Below are 22,091 nucleotides of genomic sequence, written 5' to 3'. Positions count from 1 at the left end.
AAATTCAATATTGTTTTAAATTTACAGGTCAAAGGCACAAAAATTGTAGATCTCAAGCAAGTAAAAGAATATAGTTTAATAAAGCTTGTTGAATGTACCTCAGAAGCTTTTCAACCCGCCACTAAAACATGCAACTCTTCTTCTCCAAACTCTTATTCGGCTTCCGGGTTCACAGAATTCAATCAAGAATCCGAAAGTTTGGACTTCGAAGCCATTCAGTGAACTCAGTCTGACAGAAACTTAGAAGAAACTGATAAGGATAAAATAGTACCTCATTGTAATGGTAACTCATAATAGTTACTATTTTAGTTAGATAGTTACTGTAGGGAATTTATTTTGTTTTTACCCAAAGTGTAACTATATATACATGTGTAATATTAATTTGAGAATTAATGAGAAATAATCAGAAACATTATTCTCAATATGGTATCCTCCGCTAGAAGTCTACCGACTTTGATCCTTTAGCTTTCTCAGTACCCAAACACCTCTTTTCTTCTTATTTTCTCAGTGCCCAAACATATCTCTTCCGCTCTTTTCTTCTCTGATCTTGCACATTCATGGCGGCAAATTCCTCCCATTCTTCTTCTCCGGTGATCGCGCAACCTACTTCTTCTCCTCATGATGCTCCACCATTTTCTTCCTCTCAGATCTCGATCAACTCCATCACGGTCCACAACATTGGCAGCATGGTCCAAATGAAGTTCAAACGCCACAATTATCTCGTCTGGAAGTCTCTCTTTGATCCGATCTTCCACCGCTACAAGCTCGCTGGAATTGTTGATGGATCTGAACCTGCACCGCCTCAATTTCTCTGTGATTCTTCCGGCAATTTCACTTTTACTCCTAATCCTGCCTTCGAGTTATGGTATGAGAAAGATCAAAATATCATCATCTGGATTAACTCTACCCTATCTGAGGATTTAATTCCTTTCACCGTCGGTGTCCAATCTGCTCGAGAGTTATGGCAGAATCTTGAACAGCGATTTGATGGTGTCTCGCTTTCTCACATTCATCAACTTCGATCAAATCTTCAATCTATGACCAAAGGCAGTTCATCTATCTCTGAGTATCTCCAGCAAATCAAGGAAGTCACCGATGCCCTCGCAGTTGTTGGCGCGCTTGTCGATGATCGTGATCTTCTTCTGATAATTCTCAATGGACTGCCTGATGATTATGATTCGTTTGTTGACTATGTGCAATTCCGTCTTGCTAATACCTCTGTTGATGATCTTCATGGTTTCTTGCTCAGTAAAGAAATGGCCCTTGCAAGAAAGAAGCATACAACAGACTCCTCTGTTGAACCCTTTCAAGCGTTTCATGTCCAACCATCATCCACCAATGCTCCTCCATTGCTACCTACGTCGCCTATTCCCCCTCAACTGCAAGCCTACCATGCTCATCCTCAGCAGTTCTATAATTCTCAGAATCAACGCAATTCTTAGTGATTTACCAACAATCAGCGTCCCTACAACAACAACAATCGCCATCGCTTCCCTCGCTCCACCAACAATTCACAGAATCATGTGGTAATCGTGGCGGACATCGTTTTTACAACAATTTTAAGCCTAATCCATGTCAAATCTGTGAAGATCCCAGCCATCAAGCCATTGATTGCAGCAATCGTATGAATCCTAATTTTCACGGTCGTGTTCCTCCTGCTAAGCTTGCAATGTATGCAGCTCCTCCAGTTAGTTCCTCTCATCCATGGCTTCTTGACTCTGGTGTAAGTTCCCACATGACCAACAATATTCAGAATTTGCAGAATCTGCAACCCTATCAAGGTCCTGACAAGGTTTATATTGGCGATGGCCAAGGTTTGCACATTCATCACTCTTGATCTTCTTTACTTAAAACTCCTGATGATACCTTTCAATTAAAGAATGTTTTACATGTTCCTCAATTGAAACATGATATGCTCTCTACAAATATGCTTTCTTTGGATAATTGGTGTTCTATAACTCTAAATCCTTTTGACTTTAATGTCAAGGATCTTACTACGGGGAAGATGCTTTTTAGAGGTCCTGTTCGCCAAGGTCTCTATCCCTTCTATGCATCTTCTCATTCTTCCCACAAGTATCTTGCTACTACTGCAATAAGGACTTCTTCTCAAATTTGGCACCAACGCTTGGGACACCCGACGATCAAGACTTTTAGAACTGTTATCTCTAAGTCTTCTCTGCCTATTACTACTTCTGTTGATAAGTTGTTTTGTTCAGATTGTATTTTGGGCAAGTGTGCAAAATTGCCATTGCATGATTATGTTAGTCTCACATCTAGACCACTAGAACTTGTTCATGCTGATGTTTGGGGACCAGCACCATTGTTATCTGTCAGTGGTTCCAAGTTCTATGTTCTTTTTGTAGATGACTTCACCAAATATACTTGGTTGTATCCTCTCAAGAATAAATCAGATGTCTTTGTTACATTTGTTCAATTTCAAGCTTTGGTTGAAAATATCTCTGGTTTCAAGATTGGTACTTTGAGAACCGACTCGGGGGGTGAATTTCTCAGCTCTTCTTTTCATCGGCATCTTACTTCTTGTGGTATTCAGCATCATCTCAGTTGTCCACACACTCCCCAACAAAACGGTTGTGCCGAAAGAAAGCACCGACATGTTGTTGAAACTGCCCGAACCTTATTGATAGCTTCTAAGGTGCCTCATAAATTTTGGGTTGAAGCTTTTCTCACTGCCACTTACCTCATCAATAGGTTGCCACCTCCTTCAAAACCATCTCCATGGGAACAATTTTTTCGAAAGCATCCTGATTACAATCAACTCAGGGTTTTTGGTTGTAGGTGCTACCCTTGGTTAAAACCCTATATCACCTCTAAATTAGATGCCAAGAGTAAACCTTGTGTCTTCCTCGGTTACAGTTTGATCCATAAAGGGTATAGATGCCTCGATCCCATCACAAATCGAGTCTATATCTCTAGACACGTCTATTTTGATGAGACCTCATTTCCTTTTCACACACATCCATCTTCCTCTCCTACTTCTCCTTGTGACTCCTCCCCTTTTTCCTTGGTCTTTCCCCATCTCTACCCTACCGTGTCCTCCTCATGCCCTGCTACTCCTACATCCCAAGTCTCTGCCTCTCCCATACTTCCAACCCCACCTCTACACCCTGCATCATCTTTGCCAAACCCTGCACCATCTTTTCCACCTAACCCTGCACCCCTATCTTCTCTACCTATCTCTTCTATTCATCCTATGCAAACTAGGTCTAAGTCAGGGATTTTCAAACCCAAAGCTTACACAGCTACAAAACATCCTTTACCCTCCCACATTGACAGTGAATATGTTCCCTCGACCTATCTTCAGGCATCTAAGTACCCTCATTGGTGAGCAGCCATGCAAGATGAATTTAATGCTCTGCAGACTACAGGAACCTGGAATCTTGTTCCTTCTTCTTCTTCTCACAACTTAGTTGGCTGCAAGTGGGTTTTCCGCATTAAACGTAAACCTGATGGTTCTGTGGATCGTTATAAAGCCCGTCTGGTGGCTAAAGGTTACAATCAACAGGAAGGCATTGACTTCAGTGATACTTTCTATCCAGTGGCAAAACCTGTGATTATCCGGATCCTTCTTACCTTGGTAGTTCAGTCCAGTTGGTTCTTACATCAGTTGGATGCCAGCAATGTTTTTCTTCACGGTTCTTTAAAAGAAAATGTGTATATGACTCAGCCTTCTGGATTTGTTGATCAAGAGAATCCCAACTATGTGTGTCATTTGCAGAAATCTCTCTATGGTCTTAAACAAGCCCTTCGGGCTTGGTTTGAGAAACTTCAAACTGCACTCTTATCACTGGGATTTCGAACATCACAATCTGATCATAGTTTATTCATACTTCATCAGCATGTTCTTGTTTTGGTTCTGGTCTATGTTGATGATATAATTGTTATTGGCCCTTCTTCCACTCATTGTAATGATGTTATTTCAAAGCTCAGTGCTCAGTGCTCAGTTTCCGGTCACGGATTTAGGTGATCTACATTATTTTCTTGGCCTTGAAGTACAGAGATCTTCATTAGGTATCTTCATTCATCAATCCAAATATATTCTGGATTTACTCAAACGATCACACATGGATTGAGCAAAGCCTTGTCTTACACCCCTTGGTTCTACTAAGCTCGATCTTTCTGGACCTTTCCTCTCTGATCCTACAGAGTATCGATCAATTGTCAGGGCTCTCCAATACTTAACTTGGACCCGGCCGGACTTATCCTTTGTTGTTAATTTGGTGTGCCAGTTCATGCATTCACCCAGAGAGCAACATTTTCAGGCCGTCAAACGGATTTTACAATACTTAAAAGGTACACTTGGTCTTGGTTTGTGGTTTCCAAAATCCTCCTCTTCTCTGATCCTTAAAGCCTTCTCTGATGCTGACTGGGCGGGTTGCCCGTGGGATCAACGATCTACAAGCGGGTTTTGTATTTTTCTTGGTCCATCTCTCATTAGTTGGTCTGCAAAGAAGCAACACACAGTTGCTAGATCCTCTACCGAGGCTGAGTACCGCTCTTTAGCTCATACTGCAGCTGAACTCACTTGGATCTGTCAATTATTCACTGATATTGGTTTCCAGTTACCTATCATTCCTCAGATTTGGTGTGACAATGTTTATGCTATTGCCTTAGCATCAAATCCTGTCTTTCATGCTCGTACTAAGCATGTCGAAATTGATTATCACTATATTCGTGAGCTAGTTTTAGCCCACTTGATCCGAGTTCAGTTTGTTTGCAGTGCTGATCAACTTGCGGACCTCTTTACCAAGTCTCTTCCTCGACAAAGATTTCTTCATCTTCGGTCCAAACTTTCTCTTCAATCCTCTCCGTTTAGCTTGAGGGGGTGTGATAAGGATAAAATAGTACCTCATTGTAATGGTAACTCATAATAGTTACTATTTCAGTTAGATAGTTACTGTAGGGAATTTATTTTGTTTTTACCCAAAGTGTAACTATATATACATGTGTAATATTAATTTGAGAATTAATGAGAAATAATCAGAAACATTATTCTCAATAGAAACTACTAGTCTATAGTTGTTGTGACATGGAAGATTTAAGGAATTCAGTTGCACCATTAAAGTCTTCATATAAACATGATCACGACTCAATGCTGGAAACAGCTCCTTCTTTTCGATATTTAACGAAGCAAGTGAGTTTCGTGATGAAATGATTCTGAGGCAGGATTCGAAACAAGAACCACTAGGGAGGACTACTACAGTAGGAGATAGCATAGACGTGACCTGGAGTGGAGGCTTCAGCTTTGAGAAGATGGGATTGATTGAGGAGAAAGAGGAAAAGGAAGATTTGAAGGCGATCCGGACTTTGCGCATTGATGAAGTAAAAGGACCTGCCAGTCCTCCCTTGTGTCTTACAACAGGGCTTGGGGTTGGTGGTGCTGGTTATGGTTGTGATGCTTGGGATAATGATTTAACTACGGAAAATGTCGATGAGAGCGACAATCCCGAAGAGTATTATAAGAGGATGGTTGATGAATATCCCTGCCACCCTTTGTTCCTCAGGAAGTATGGTCAAGCTTTAGAGGTAAGATTTCTTTGTTCAAAGACGTCTTCTTTTTTCCTCTGTTGTTTTCCCTATTTTGGTTGTTCTTAAATTTGTGATTAGGGCTATATTTAGAATTAGGAGAAGGTAAAACTGATAGAGGTATCCAAATTTCAGTTTCATTAGGTAAATTCAAATCTGCGTGTTCATATCTGCACTCGATTGTGATTGTCGTGGGCAAGGTCTAACCCTTTGTTATTTGTTACAGAACAAAGCTTGATTTCTAATTCCTGTGTAATGTGAATCAACCCTTTCATGGCAGGCTAAGGGAGATTTCGATGGAGCTGAAGATTTCTATTTCCGTGCTACACTAGCGAATCCTGGAGATGGTGAGGCTTTATGTCAATATGCTAAGCTGGTTTGGCAGCTTCATCGTGACCAAGATAAAGCCGTGAGTTACTTTGAACGTGCAGCTCAGGCTAGTCCTCACGACAGGTATCGTTTTATTGATTAAATCTTTCTCCAAAGAAAACAGAAATCTACTTTCACACCAAAAAAATCTGGACTGTACTTGCTGAAGCAGTTAGATTTTGTACAAATCCGCGTACAATTTGTCCAAGTGATGCACAGTAAAAAGATCTTGACCAGATTGCAGTTTAGGCTGTTTAGCACATCTGAGTGTTAATAATTTGTTTCTGGATTGCAGCAATATTCTTGCAGCATATGCTAGTTTTCTTTGGGAAATAGAGGATGACTCGGAAGAAGATGAAGCATGTCGTGGTCAGATTGAGGTGCTTTATTGGTCTTTTTATTTTCTGGTTGAAGATATGATGGCATTTGAGAATGCTTACGTTACTGTAAATGATCTAATGCCCTGTGGAACAGATTCAGGATGTCACGGGCGATGGTGTGCCTGATACGGCAGCAGCTGGCTCAAGGAGTGACGACCCTGAGGAGAATTACAAGATGATGATTGAAGAGAACCCCAACAACGCTTTGTTGCTAAGAAATTATGCTCAGTTCTTGTGGCGGGTGAGAAACGTGCATTCTGCTCTCTTATCATTCGGTTTTTTTTATAAAACCTCAACGTACGGAAAGTATGAAGCTACTGCAGATATGATTTCCCCCATTGTTATTGATTTATTTCAGTTTGATTTGGTGATTGACCGATTGGAGATGATCTCATTGCCTTCTTTCATACTTGTGTAACTTTATCGTGACTGCTTACAGTCCAAGGGAGACCTTCAAGGTGCAGAAGAGTACTATTTGCAGGCGATACTAGCTGATCCTGGGGACGGTGAAATCATGGCTCAATATGCAACACTGGAATGGGAACCTCATCACGACAGTAAGGGGGCACTGTCGTACTTTGAGCGAGCAGCTCAAACTAATCCCGAAGATAGGTACATACGGAAATTCTAATGAATGATCTTTCTTATTCTCTTTTCAACCTGGAAACATTGTCTTGAAAATGTGCTTCTGTATTCTGTACTAATGTAGCTTCATTGACCGGATTAAATGACCTGTTAACATTTGGTTCCATTGTTTTTAGCTATATGCTTGCGGCGTATGCTCATGTCCTCTGGGAACATGAAGAAGAAGATGAGGAGGACAGCGTAACGCAAGCTCATGTCCAAGCGCCTCTTGTACAAGGAGGAGCCCAGAGCGTTGGAAACGCCTGAATTGCTAACACAGGTTGCCGGATTGATGAATTCATATCTAATGCTTCATAGGATCAGAAGCTGTACACTCTTCTTGTTTTTGCAACCGAGAAATACAACATAAAAATCAAAGTAACTTCTGGGACAAAGTTTCAATTTCGTGCAGAATCTATGTATCAATTCATGTCAATGAAGCTACATACTACTAATAGTTGCTGGTCTTGCCTGGTGCCCCGCCTTGTGCTACTCTATTTGCGTGTAAGTGGCACCTTACCGCATTCTGCGTATCACAATTTTTGCACTTGAAGGAATGAATTTAAATTAACTGCATCAACAAGAGTGACCATGGAGGATTTCGCAAAGAAAAAATGAGGTCAAAATTGCAAAAATCCAACGCCAAGAAACTCCTCAGAAAAATATGATGGATATGCCCAATACATCTAAAGCTAAACCGACTCTACGGAATACCAGTACGTAGTTTTTGCAACCAATTAAAGTTATCTGCTGACCCAAAACTTTCCTTCACTTGCTGTAAAATCATCTTAATTAGTGAACTCCGATGAATTTTGTCCGCTTCTTGATGATTGATAACCCGAGTTCCCTGTGTCTTGTCGAGGACTTGACCGATAGTAGCCATTTCCCCTCGGTCGACTGTACTCCTGGTCACCTCCATCATAGCCACCTCCCCTCCAAAAACCCCGCGAGCCAAAACGACCTCTCGGTGCCTCTGCTTGGTAGCTGCCCCTTCCTCTTCCCCTTCCTATTCAGACAACAATTCAATTGCAATAAGATTACAATAACAGCATATCTTTATGTAAAGCCCGGACCGTAAGAGTTTGTTATACCATAACAATTTGATCAGAAACAAAGCTCAAATATCTCTATAGCTACCGCAGTAGGCAGCCAAATTTGACTAAAACGAATTGTATCAGAGTTTCTTTCGCCAGATAACTAGAACAGGAAAGTGGATGACGCTAAGAACATTGCTAATTGCCAACTATTAAATACAGAAGCCATAGATGTTGAAATGAGACCACTATGAAATCATTATAAAATTGCCACAAAATATAATGATGTCACAAATATCACATGCACGGGCAAAAGAAACAGGGCAATCATCAAAATACCTAATTGTTGAACACTGCAATATTTTCAATTCAATGGTCCAGATAGTAAGAGAGAACCGATTACAGAATTTTAATAAGACAACAGAATACTAATATAGAAAGCATACTTCCCACTCGAGACGGGATGTTGCTGTTTGGTCTCCGCTCTTCAATGTATACTTGTCGTCCAGCAATCTGAACACTACCAGCCTATATAACAAAATAAAAACAAGAAAAAATCAAATAAAGATTCAGCAAGCAGACTTGTAGGAGGAAAGCAACTAAAAAGTTAGGAATCCATCTCCAACATTAAATTCAATTGGCATTGCAAGGAAATTTTGGTAGAATCTTCTATCAAAATTCAAATTTCGCAAATAGCACTCATTGTATTAATGGTTTCATGAGTGGACCTTGACGGCATTCTGCACACCGGTAATATCTTCAAATTCAACAAACGCATAGCAAACACCAACATCCTGCACAACAGTGAAATACTTTATAGCTTAATAATTTCAGACTGATATATAATGATAGATCTGGAGAGGAACCTAAGGTAATAAAAGAATGCAAAAAGCTAGGAGCATGAACCTTGCGACTTCTAATAACCACTCCTTCAGGCTGCTTGAGTTTTCCAAAATTCACAAATTCCTCCTCAACTTCAGACGGGGAAACAGTAGTCGGCAAGTTTCTTACATAAACAGACTTTATTTCGCCTAAAAAGTCTCATAGAAGAAAAAAAAAAGATTAATTAAATAAAACTGTTGAAGTCCGTTTCAAACTGCAGATCTGTTGATTTATTAGAGCGGACAAGAGAACAAAAAAAGGTCGTACCCAGTGCACAAGGCTCCCGCTTTACGCAGGGTCTGGGAGAGGTGAATGTCGGCTAGCCTTACCCCCATTTTATGGAGAGGCTGCTCCCAAGTCTCGAACCCGAGACCTACCGCTCATGGGCGAAGGCACTTGCCATTGCACCAAGTGCGACCTCTTGGACAAGAGAACAAAACTAAGAAAAAATAAAAAAGACAGGAATTTAATAAAACTGAAAATTTTAAGCAATTATTCTCAAAGAACTCATTAAAATAAGCACAAGAGTTCACCTTCATCTTCTGGGGCAGCAACTTCATCTGCTGTCTCTTCTACAGGCCCTTCAAATGTATTAGATGGTGAAATGGGCTGCTGAGCAGAGGACTGAGGATAGTGATTCCACTCTGAAGCCATTGGTGCACTTTTGTTAGATGAATGGTGGGGAGTTACAGAAGGCACAGGTTGTCCTTTAGCAACGCGTAACTACCAAAAAAAATCAAGCAGACGAGTGGGCACACACAAATGAGCATAACCTTCCATACATACATACGTATGTGTTTTTGGGAAAAAAAAAATAAAATTAGATACAGTATCAGTGCGTACTATAGAAGCATAGGTCTGCTTTTGGGGCTCTCCAATAGATTCCTCAACAGATGCATGCAGGTGATCTTGTACGGTATTCGGCGTGCTTTGAAGTGAACCATTTGATTGTTCTACAGCACCATCATCCAACAAGTTCTCAGTTTCAACAACTTGCTGCAACTGCTGCTCGGCAAAACCATAACGTTCAACTGGTCCATTTTCTTTGACAGCAGGAGCCACAAAGTCTCTTGTCTGAATTTCTTCACCCAGATAATAGTTAGCCACTGCAAAATCACCAGTTCCATCAATTAAACTACTAAAGAAAGACAGTTCTTTTATACATTGGAATGGTAATTATCAAACGACCAAATCAAAACAAGTTACTAAGAACTTCAGAAAATGCACTTAACTCCAAAAATTTCAAAAGAGCTTTTGAAATGGCACTGAAGGATGAGCCTTAAGGCCCTTAACCATGCATATATACAGTTTCAGATGAAGTAAAACATAACCATTCAACCACACATAAAGAAAACCAATAAACAACGCACTTGCTGATTATAGAATTGGTTTTGTTGTCATACATAAAATTCTTTCTTTTCAAATACGAAATTCTTGTACATAAATGCAAAAATATAATCGAACAAATTCGACAACACCTTTTCTGGTAATAGTCACATCCTTTCTCCCAAAATTACCCAGACTTTACAATGCCTGCTGATAAAGGAATCCTTGAAATCAACGTAAATCATGAGGCATTACAATACCTGGATGCGGAATTGTAGCAGAAGCACTTAGCTTGGCATCGAGATTGTTTTGGGCTAATAAGACTGCTGGATGTTGATGAATCGGTTCCTCATCAACGAAGTGAAATATATCATTCAGCACGAAAAAACCTCTCTCCTGAGGTGCAAGGAAAAATGTTTGAGCAAATTTCCTCTTCCCAGTGAAAGTTTTCATTTCAAGGTAGCCTTCAACCAGCACAAGAACACCTCCATTCCAGGATTCCAAGGAATTTGCTTTGTTGATTTCAAATCCAGTCAGATTAAGTGACATAACAAGATCATGGATTTGCTGCAGTATACAAAGAAAGAAAGATAAACTTGAGTATCAAATAGACAGGAGTCAAGATATAAACTATGCGGACAAGTGGAATCAAATTTAATTTCTTGTAACTAGGAAATAATGACTGAACATTTCAAGCAATAATTGTCTAATGGACTGTGAGTGAAAGAGTATGGAAAATGTTGATAGATAGATGTCAAGGCCTATTACAACAACAGGTTAGTTTCAATTTAAACATTTTTATAGCTGTAAAAATGAAAGGGTTATCAACATGATTAACCAAAAGGCCACCCATAAAACTGCAAATTCAAGTGAATTTAAAACCAATGAACCCAAGGGAGTTCAGTTGGAGGGAACTAATCGCTGGGCCAGTCTGGCTGTGATTAATATCTATATTGAAGTGTGATTTTTGTAGAACTTGAATCAAACTATTAATGCCTTTATCGAAGGGTGATTTTTGTATCACTTGAATTAAAACAGCAGACTTATCAAAGCACTCCATGTGTTATGTTTCAAATAAAAATTCAAATTTGTGGCCCAAAAAAATAAAAGTAAGAATCAAGAACAGAGCAGGATACTACGAACTGCAATAGGCACTTGATAAATGTCCAGGTATATCATTTATACCTGGATAAATACAGTTATTAAGAATTTAAAACAATTTATGGTTTACTAGACAAGATTCCTGAACAAGAAATAAAATAAGAGAGATGCCGCAATATGAATGAATGTAATCAATTGTGAATAATGTCGCCATTGTTAAAACTGTAAACTCCAATTATACAATATGATTGTTTGTCCAGAAGTAGCACTTCCTGATATTTCTCATTAGGGGGTAACGCCTCACGAAATTAATGTAAGGACCACTTACAAGGTGCCCAACCTAATAAGTTCGGATTACAGTTTACAGTTTTGACAGAAATTAGGAAACAAAAATAGGAAGCGCAATGCTTAGACCAAATAGGCATACTTCTGGAAAAAATTGCCAGTTCTTATACCAAAATGGAAAGGTAATCTACAGCCAATATCCATATACCAAATAGGCATACTTTTCCCAATTTAGTTGATCCACATAGAGGGACTGTACAAATTGCAAACTCCTCACTTGGGTACACCTCATAAAGGCCTAACGAGGAGTAACGAAGATACGAAAAGAAAATGCAGCCTCTCACACACAATAAAATGAGGTAAACATCTCTTCTCACAGCTAGATACACAAATGTCTGCAACTAGTAGACTCAAACTCGGGAAACCATTCTGCCAACCCGGTACATATAGGTAACCCAAAATTACAAAAACCAATCAAACTACTTACTTGAATTGCTCCGAAAGACATGTAAAGAAGATATTCTGCTGTTATTTTGTAGAAAAAGTTGAAAACTATAAGAGGAATCTAATAAGTTATGAAGAAGCACATGGCACCAAAATTGCCGAAAGAATACCTGCATTGCGACGGCGGTGGCTCTGGAATTCCCATCGGCACGAACCATAGTGCTGGCCTCGGAGTAGAACTGGTGCACGAAGTCCGGCTGCTGCTGAAGCACTTGGTAGTACTGTGTCACAAAGTACGTCCCAACCTACACCACCACAAGCACGACGGCGATTTCACCCTCAGCGGCGGCAGAGCAAGAGAGAATAACAGAGAGAGAAGAGAGAGAGTGAGAGAGAGAACCTGAGCAGCAGTGACGGGAAAGGCGTAGGGGGTGGCCATATTTCGAAACCTCTAAAACCCTAAAACAGCAAAACCAAAAACTCTGGATCTGCAAACGCCCCCTCAAATCTGCACCGAAACCCCAAAAGATAAGATTTATACACAAATGGCATAAACGCACAGATATTTACAGAGAGAGAGAGAGAGGGATCTGTGAAAAGGTGGAGGCTTTAGATTTAGAGAGAGAAAGTGAGAATGAGGAGAGAGAGGGAGGGAGGGAGAAGGAGACCTTGAGATAGATTTGGGGGAGAGAGAGGGGTCGATCTTCTTCACTCACTGCGTTTTGCGGCTTTTGTTGGAAGACGTCACCACAGAAATTGGTGACACTCACCCCACGCGGCGCACGACCTCCCCTTTTGATACTCTTGCTAACTTGCGCCTGTGACATATTTGCCATGTCCTCTTTTTGTATGAGAAAAAGGAAAGTCCATTTTTACCTTTTTAGAAAGAAAGAAATATTTAGAAAGGGAAAAGTTTGAATTTTTTTAATTTGTTTATTGCTTAGGTTTTGTAACTCCGCCTATGTCTTACATGGCCGGTCCCAAGCCCGGATAAAGGAGGAGGGGGAGGGCGTCAGGTAGTCGACAGCCGGCACTCCATGATCACGTCGAATCCTTATGAAAATGAATCCAGAACAAAATCGTGCTAAAGCTAGGGCGTCACCCGTAAATGGCGCGCTGTGTGGCCTGAGCACAGTGATAAGTGAGCAAGGGTCGCTGTATCTCCATCGGCACCCGGATGCAGTGTTAAATGAGCAAGGGGGCCATAGAAACTTCTTTTCGAACGACTCCACTCAAAGTTGTTTGGGAGCATATGCTCCTATCAACTTTACCCGGGACACACAAAAGAAGTACTTTGATCCTATTAGACGGGGGAGGGTGAAGAAGCTAGGACAGAAGGGTAGAGTTCAAGAGAGCAAAATGCGTTTAGGAACGTGGAATATAGGAACCTTAACGGGAAAATCTATGGAAGTAGTGGAAGTTATGGTGAGGAGAAGGATAAATATTATGTGCCTACAAGAAACTAAGTGGGTTGGTAGTAAGGCAAAGGATCTAGAAAACTCAGGGTTTAAACTTTGGTATTCGGGCACAAATAGAACGAGAAACGGTGTTGGCATCATCGTGGACAAGACCTTGGTACAAGATGTTGTAGATGTCAAGAGGGTAGGAGATAGAATCATGGCAATCAAGATTGTAATAGGACAAGAACTTATCAATGTGATTAGTGCGTACGCACCTCAAGTAGGGTTGGATACGAGTTCGAAGGAGAAATTTTGGGAAGATCTTGGAGACTTGGTGCAAGGAATTGCTCAGACGGAGAAGTTATTTATAGGAGGAGATTTAAATGGACACGTGGGCAGGGAGACAGGCAACTATGGAGGTTTTCATGGTGGCCATGGTTTTGGGGAGAGAAACGAGGATGGGGAAGCTATCTTGGATTTTGCAATGGCATATGATCTCTTCTTAGCCAACACCTTCTTTAAGAAGAAAGAAGAACATGTGATCACCTACAAGAGTGGGTCGTCAAAAACACAAATAGATTTTCTTCTAATGAGGAAAGGGGATCGTATAACTTGTAAGGATTGCAAAGTTATACCAGGAGAGAGCGTGGCTAATCAACATCGCTTGTTGGTGATGGATGTACATATTAAAAGAGTAAGACAAAAGAACAAGACTTGGAAGTGCCCAAGGACTAGATGGTGGAATCTAAAAGAAGAAAAACAAGCCATTTTCAAAGAGAAGGTAATCACCCAATGTGTGTGGGATAGAGAGGGGGAAGCTAGCCAAATGTGGGATTCCATGGCTAGTTGTATCCGAAAAGTAGCAAAAGAGGTATTAGGAGAGTCCAAGGGCTTTGCCCCACACCAAAAGGAATCTTGGTGGTGGAATGAGGAGGTACAAACAAAGGTGAAGGCTAAGAAGGAATGTTGTAAAGCCTTATACAAGGAGAGGACCGATGAAAATGGTGAAAGGTATAGAAAAGCGAAGCAAGAGGCGAAGAAAGCTGTCAGAGAAGCTAAGTTAGCGGCTTACGACGATATGTATAAACGACTAGATACCAAAGAAGGAGAGTTGGATATCTATAAACTATCTAGAGCAAGGGAAAAGAAGACAAGGGACCTAAACCAAGTGAGGTGCATCAAGGATGAGGATGGAAAGGTTCTTGCTACAGAGAACGCGGTTAAAGACAGATGGAGAGGTTATTTTCATAATCTTTTCAATGAAGGACATGAAATGAGTGCTTCTTTAGGGGAGTTGAGTAACTCAGAAGAGTGTAGAAACTACTCTTTTTATCGTCGAATCCGGAAGGAATAAGTGGTTGTAGCTTTGAAGAAGATGAAGCATAAAAAAGCAATAGGCCCAGACGATATACCAATCGAAGTGTGGAAACTTTTGGGAGAGACAGGTATAACATGGCTCACTGACCTTTTCAATAGGATTTTGAAAACGAAGAAGATGCCAAATGAGTGGCGAACGAGCACTTTGGTGCCTATCTACAAGAATAAGGGCGACGTACAAAATTGCATGAACTATAGGGGTATTAAGCTAATGAGTCATACAATGAAGCTCTGGGAGAGAGTCATTGAGCATAGATTGAGGCAAGAGACACGGGTTTCGGACAACCAATTCGGGTTCATGCCAGGGCGCTCAACCATGGAGGCAATCTATCTCTTACGAAGATTGATGGAAAGATATAGAGATGGGAAAAAGGATTTACACATGGTCTTTATAGATTTGGAAAAAACGTATGATAGGGTCCCAAGAGACATTCTTTGGAGGATTTTAGAGAAGAAAGGAGTACGAGTAGCATATATCCAAGCTATAAAGGATATGTATGAAGGAGCAAAGACTGCCGTAAGAACTTATGAAGGACAAACCGAAAGCTTTCCCATAACTGTGGGATTACATCAAGGCTCATCCTTAAGTCCTTACCTTTTTGCGTTGGTAATGGATGAGTTAAAAGGACATATTCAAGATGATATTCCTTGGTGTATGCTTTTCGCAGACGATATAGTGTTGATAGATGAAACTCAGGAAGGGGTAAATGCAAAGCTTAACCTTTGGAGAGAAGTGTTGGAATCTAAAGGTCTTCGCCTAAGCCGATCAAAGACAGAATATATGGAGTGCAAGTTCAGTGCAAATGGAGGCCAAAACGAGTTAGGGGTGAGGATCGGAGATCAAGAAATACCAAAGAGCGACCGTTTTCGTTACCTAGGATCTATCTTGCAAAAGAACGGAGAATTAGATGGAGATCTTAACCATAGAATACAAGCTGGATGGATGAAGTGGAAGAGTGCATCCGGCGTGTTGTGTGACCGCCGTATGCCACTGAAGCTCAAGGGAAAATTTTATAAGACGGCAATAAGGCCGGCGATGCTGTATGGCACAGAATGTTGGGCGGTGAAACATCAACACGTACACAAAATGGGTGTAGCGGAGATGAGGATGCTTCGTTGGATGTGTGGGCACACGAGAAAGGATAAGATTAGGAATGAGGATATCCGGGGTAAAGTAGGAGTAGCCGAAATTGAAGGAAAGATGAGAGAAAATCGGTTACGGTGGTTTGGACATGTGCAAAGAAGGCCTACTGACGCTCCGATTAGAAGATGCGACTATGGGACAGAGGTTCAGGGCCGAAGGGGTAGAGGAAGACCTAGGAAAACTTTGGAAGAGACTCTAAGAAAAGACTTAGAGTACTTGGATCTAACGAAGGACATGACACAGGATCGAGCACAATGGCGTTCTAAGATTCATATAGCCGATCCCACTCAGTGACTTGGATTTTCCAAGTCTCCAACCGAGAAGTTTTCCTCACTCGGGAAATTAAGGGAACACTACCCCAACCTACATGCTCCACTCAGAAAGCTTCAACATACAAGCTTCAACAAAAGAAAATTCAAGGAACTTAGCGAAGAAGACTTTGGTGTATTTAACACAATACGTTGAAATGAAGGAAAGCTTATTTATTGATATCCCCGATAAGCTACAAATATGTACATATACATGAGTCAAAATAAACACACAAGAGGGAGCCTTCACAAAGGTTGCTTAGGAGAAGTCTCAGCAGTCGGTAGAGCCCCAGAAAGAGAAGGCACCGGAGGGGGATCATTTGGAGCCTCAGTACTGGACAGAACCCTAGAAGGAGGAGGCATCAGAGGTTGATCATTTGGAGCTTCATTACGCGGTACAGCCCCAGAAGACGAAGGCAATAAATGCCTTTGGAACAAACCCACAAATCTCTGATGATCAAGTAAAACCTGACCATCAGTTTCCTTCATCTGGTCAAGCTTCCTCTTCATGTTTGTAGCATAGTCATGTGCGAGCCGGTGCAACTGTTTATTCTCATGCTTGAGCCCCCTAATCTCCTGTTTGAGACTCATCACTTCAGCCGCCAATGATTCAACTTGGCGGGTTCGAGCAAATAGGCGTTGGGCCATATTAGACATAGAACCTGCACACTGAACACTGAGAGCCAGCGAATCCTTAACAGCTAACTCATCAGACCGTTTGGAAAGTAGTCTGTTATCTTTGGGAGTGAGAAGGTTCCTGGCCACCACCGCAGCGGTCATATCATTCTTCATCACGGAATCCCCAACGGTAAGAGGACCAGTAGGGGAGACGAAGGATGGGCGCCATATGTTGTCTGGAGAAGGCGGGGCTGCCTCTTCAACAAGGTTCAAGTCAAAACGACGGTCGGAGGGGCCAGACATTTTCAAAGGTGTTGAAGAGAGAAGAGGTCGGACAAATCAAGATCTTAGAAGTGCAAGAATGAAGCTTCTACTGGTGGAGATTCAAGTGTGCTTTGGAACTTAATGCCAGCCCCTATAAAAATCTGCACTCGACGGAGCTTCATAAATCGAAGAGGCGCCTGCTCAGAAATCGAAGAGGCGTTTGCTTTCTCAAAAGCTGGGCTGCTTAGAGATCACGAGGGTTGATCTCAGAAATCGAAGAGGCGTTTGCTTTCTCAAAAGTTGGGCTGCTCAAAGACCACGAAGGCCGATCTCAGAAATCAAAGAGGCGCTCGCTTTCTCAAAAGCTGGGCTCCCCAGAGACCACGAGGGCCGATCTCAAAAATCGAAGAGGCACCTACTTTTCCAGCCTTGTCAGCACCTGTCACACGCATACTCAGCTTTGCGGAAATTATGGGCATTCTGTCAAAGACTTCTAGGGAAGTAGAAAACACATGAATCTTACTGTTCAATCACCCACTTCCCACACGCAACAATAGCTCATGGGTACCACAGATAACTTTGCCAAAGTTCTCTGCCAAAGTTGAGCACGTGAAGCTTGCAGCTCCCACTACATCGCTCTGACCAAGAAGGGTAAAAGAATAGCAAAAAAACAGCACTAACAAAGTTTAGACCCATAAATTTTGAAGGTCTAGCTACCATATTATTACCCACAAGGGTAAAGGAACAGTACCACTGCTGGATAATTGGAAAGTCCCTGTGTGTCAACCTCTGTGCTTCGTGGCAAGGTAGACTAGCAAACATGCCCAACCTTTACTCACATTCGAGAAAACACTCCCAATAAGATTGCTTGCTCCAAAATCGAAGAGGCACCGTCCTCCGAATCTCAAGAGCCAGACTCCCAACATGACTACTTTCTTAAAAATCGAAGAGAGGGTAAAGGAACAGTACCATTGCTGGATAATTGGAAAGTCCCTGTGTGTCAACCTCTGTGCTTCGTGGCAAGGTAGACTAGCAAACATGCCCAACCTTTACTCACATTCGAGAAAACACTCCCAACAAGATTGCTTGCTCCAAAATCGAAGAGGCACCGCCCTCCGAATCTCGAGAGCCAGACTCCCAACATGATTACTTTCTCAAAAATCGAAGAGACACTGCTCCCCGAATCTCGAGAGCCAGACCCTCAGCATGATTGCTTTCTCAAAAATTGATGAGGCATCGTTCTCCGAATCAATCGAAGAGGCGCTCGCTTTCTCAAAAGCTGGGCTGCTCAGAGACCACGAGGGCCGATCTCAGAAATCGAAGAGGCACCTACTTTTCTAGCCTTGTTAGCACCTGTCACACGCACACTCAGCTTTGCAGAAATTAAGGGCATTCTGTCGAAGACTTCTGGTGAAGTAGAAAACACATGAATCTTACTGTTCAATCACCCACTTCCCACACGCAACAATAGCTCATGGGTACCACAGATAACTTTGCCAAAGTTTTCTGCCAAAGTTGAGCACGTGAAGCTTGCAGCTCCCACTACATCGCTCTGACCAAGAAAGGTAAAAGAATAGCAAAGAAATAGCACTAATAAAGTTTAGACACATAAATTTTGAAGGTCTAGCTACCATATTATTACCCACAAGGGTAAAGGAACAGTACCACTACTGGATAATTGGAAAGTCCATGTGTGTCAACCTCTGTGCTTCGTGGCAAGGTAGACTAGCAAACATGCCCAACCTTTACTCACATTCGAGAAAACACTCCCAACAAGATTGCTTGCTCCAAAATCGAAGAGGCACCGTCCTCCGAATCTCGAGAGCCAGACTCCCAACATGACTACTTTCTCAAAATCGAAGAGAGGGTAAATGAACAGTACCATTGCTGGATAATTGGAAAGTCCCTGTGTGTCAACCTTAGTGCTTCGTGGCAAGGTAGACTAGCAAACATGCCCAACCTTTACTCACATTCGAGACAACACTCCCAACAAGATTGCTTGCTCCAAAATCGAAGAGGCACCGCCCTCCGAATCTCGAGAGCCAGACTCCCAACATGATTACTTCCTCAAAAATCGAAGAGACACTGCTCTCCGAATCTCGAGAGTCAGACCCCCAGCATGATTGCTTTCTCAAAAATCGAAGAGGCATCATTCTCCGAATCTCGAGAGCCAGATACCACAGACCACTTTTTCAAAGTGCTCTGACAGAGTTAAAACATGTGAAACTGGCAGCTCCCACTACCGTGCTATGACCAAGCAGGATAAAGGAATAGCATTACTACTTGTTGTTAGGGAGACTCCTATATATGTCGACCTCCATCCCCAACGGACAGGCAGACCTGCAAAAATGCTCAACCCTTCATCACATCTGAGAGGGCACTCCCAACGAAGCCTTTCGAAATATTCAGCTTTCTTTCCCCCCGATAATACCACTGCAAACAAGCTATACTAGAGCAAGAATATCTCATATCATCAGGGTTAAAAGCAAGAGTATCCCATATCATGCTTTTTCCCTGTCTTTTCTTTTGGCCTTGTTTTTACCTGCAAGACAAGGAGAAAGAGAGCAATCAGTCAGCACTTGGAATCAAGCTTCCAGCCAGGAACTGACTGCCTGGAACCCCTTACCTGATTACTTACCTGGCATTGCTCTCGAGTACTCATCTTCAACATCTTATGTTTCCAGGGAAGATTCCGCATCTGCTTGAGCAACAGATAGGGCAAGTGCGAAGGATACAAGGAAGCATGTGGAGACAAGCGTAACAGCACACGTGCCGATACATCCATTACTCTTTCAAAAGCAAAAGTATCCCATATCAGCAGGGTGGAACGTACTCTAGATTTGATGGACTTGTTTTGACCCTCAAATTCTTCAGTCGGCCTTATACTCTGGAGGAAACCAGAAAACCCTCCAGCTCAGTTCAAGAATAAGCATGTGGAAAGTTACTTCTTCAAAAGCAAAAGTATCTCATATCATCTCTTCTCATTTTTCTTCTCTTTATCCTTCATGCTGCTGCAAGATGGGGAGAAGGTGAACAATCAGTCTGAGCTCTGATTGCTTACCTTGTCTGTCACCTCTTTCAGCAGACCCCCTAGCTCGGCGACTTGGGGGACTCCTCCTACATGGTTTGTATCGCGCTTGACCAAGCCTGAAACTACAAGTAAGCTTCAAGTGAAATTGATACATTACCTTGTGCATCTCCACCAGTTAAAGATACCACCCCTGGATGGAGGAAGAGTACTTCCAGAGAAGATGCCACATCTACCTATGAGACAGATAAGGCAAGTCAAGACGACACCACACTCCGATACTTAGAAGTTTCATGATTACGAGATCATTCTCCCACAATATTTCCTAATGTCATTTGTACTAAATCATTCACTTGTACTCACTAAAGGAGAGCTTGAACCTATGTACTTGTGTAAACCCTTCACAATTAATGAGAACTCTTCTATTCCGTGGACGTAGCCAATCTGGGTGAACCACGTACATCTTGTGTTTGCTTTCCTATCTCTATCCATTTATATACTTATCCACACTAATGACCGGAGCAATCTAGCGAAGATCACAAAAAGTGACCGTTTTCGCTACCTAGGATTTATCTTGCAAGAGAACGGAGAATTAGATGGAGATCTCAACCATAGAATACGAGCTGGATGGAAAGAGTGCATCCGGCGTGTTGTGTGACCGTCGTAGGCCACTGAAGCTCAAGGGAAAATTTTATAGGACGGCAATAAGGCCAGCGATGTTGTATGGCACAGAATGTTGGGTGGTGAAGCATCAACACGTACACAAAATGGGTGTAGCGGAGATGAGGATGCTTCGTGGGATGTGTGGGCACACGAGAAAGGATAAGATTGGGAATGAGGATATCCGAGGTAAAGTAGGAGTAGCCGAAATTGTAGGAAAGATGAGAGAAAATTGGCTCCGGTGATTTGGACATGTGCAAAGAAGGCCGACTGACGCTCCGGTTCGAAGATGTGACTACGGGACAGAGGTTCAGGGCCGAAGGGGTAGAGGAAGACCTAGGAAAACTTTGGAAGAGACTCTAAGAAAAGACTTAGAGTACTTGGATCTAACGGAGGACATGACACAAAACCGAGCGCAATGGCGTTCTAGGATTCATATAGCCGACCCCACTTAGTGGGAAAAGGCTTTGTTGTTGTTGTTGTTGTATTGCTTAGGTTTTGTCTTTTTTTATGGGAACTTTAACGAAAAGCACCCGGTACTGTTTACTTTAACGAAAAACCACATTTTTACACTAAAAAGTCAATCCTGGTACTATTCACTTTACCCTTTATTTTGTCCTTATCATTAAAACTCAAAGTTTTCAAGCCCTTTTCATTAGTTTTCCTTTTTTTTATTTCTGTTTAACAATGGGGCTAATAACACGACAAAAGAGAAATTACAAAATAATGTTACCAAGTAAATAAATTTCAAGATATCGAATAATGATAAATTAATAACTGTTAATAAGAAGATGGAGTTTGCTCATAATAGGCAAGATCTAGAGGATGAAAGAGGCTCAAGTTGGCCAAATCATCAGCAACAGAATTTATCTCACTATAGATATGTTGAGTATTACATGATAAACAGTCTAAAGTTTTGATATATTTTTAACCGGTGTGACTTCATAGTTTTCTATAGGGGAATAGCAAGCTCATGTACAAAAGGTAAAGTAACTAGCAAGTAGTCTTGTAAATGTTTATCCCTAATTGATAATCGAACGATATAACATATCAATTATTATAGTCGATATGAGACAATTTGAAATAAAATATTATTGTGCTACATTGTCAATTTGATTCATTTATCATATAAATTCTTATGTGAATGTAGTAATCAAGTTGACAATTTAGCAACACGTTATGACAAATAACAATCTATTGAACATTACTAGGTCATGAATTTGGTTTATTGATAATGTAAAGTCTTGTTTATTCTTAATTAAATGCATGACTCTAATTGACAATCTAGCAATATTGGATTACT

At 41.5% G+C, this 22,091-nt stretch overlaps 1 protein-coding gene, 1 long non-coding RNA gene and 1 pseudogene across 3 annotated transcripts; 1 reads left to right on the top strand and 2 right to left on the bottom strand.

Moving 5' to 3' along the window:
- The first annotated feature begins 5,047 nt into the window (after positions 1 to 5,047).
- LOC126595340 (uncharacterized) lies at positions 5,048 to 7,386 on the top strand (annotated as a pseudogene).
- Positions 7,387 to 7,456: 70 nt separating this feature from the next.
- Positions 7,457 to 12,810, bottom strand: LOC126597420 (nuclear transport factor 2-like). Its single transcript, XM_050264221.1, has 10 exons — positions 12,658 to 12,810; positions 12,390 to 12,497; positions 12,160 to 12,294; positions 10,420 to 10,726; positions 9,677 to 9,939; positions 9,367 to 9,556; positions 8,858 to 8,982; positions 8,680 to 8,745; positions 8,398 to 8,479; positions 7,457 to 7,923 (listed from the first exon to the last, which is right to left on the bottom strand). The coding sequence occupies exons 2-10, from the start codon at positions 12,426 to 12,428 to the stop codon at positions 7,706 to 7,708; spliced, it is 1,425 nt and encodes a 474-aa protein (XP_050120178.1). The 5' UTR covers positions 12,429 to 12,497; positions 12,658 to 12,810; the 3' UTR covers positions 7,457 to 7,705.
- A 4,769-nt stretch (positions 12,811 to 17,579) lies between these two features.
- Positions 17,580 to 21,282, bottom strand: LOC126597428 (uncharacterized). 2 transcript variants are annotated; one of them, XR_007614246.1, is made up of 3 exons: positions 20,289 to 21,282; positions 19,727 to 19,889; positions 17,580 to 19,642 (listed from the first exon to the last, which is right to left on the bottom strand). It is a non-coding gene; the product is annotated as an uncharacterized LOC126597428 (long non-coding RNA). The 2 variants fall into 2 exon arrangements; XR_007614247.1 differs by having other exon boundaries at positions 19,739 to 19,889.
- Between the last annotated feature and the right edge of the window lie 809 nt (positions 21,283 to 22,091).

Source organism: Malus sylvestris, chromosome 13 (genome assembly GCF_916048215.2).
Source record: "Malus sylvestris chromosome 13, drMalSylv7.2, whole genome shotgun sequence".
NCBI classification, from domain to species: Eukaryota; Viridiplantae; Streptophyta; class Magnoliopsida; order Rosales; family Rosaceae; genus Malus; species Malus sylvestris.
Note: the sequence above shows the minus strand (reverse complement) of the source record. Positions and strands in the feature narration are given on the sequence as shown.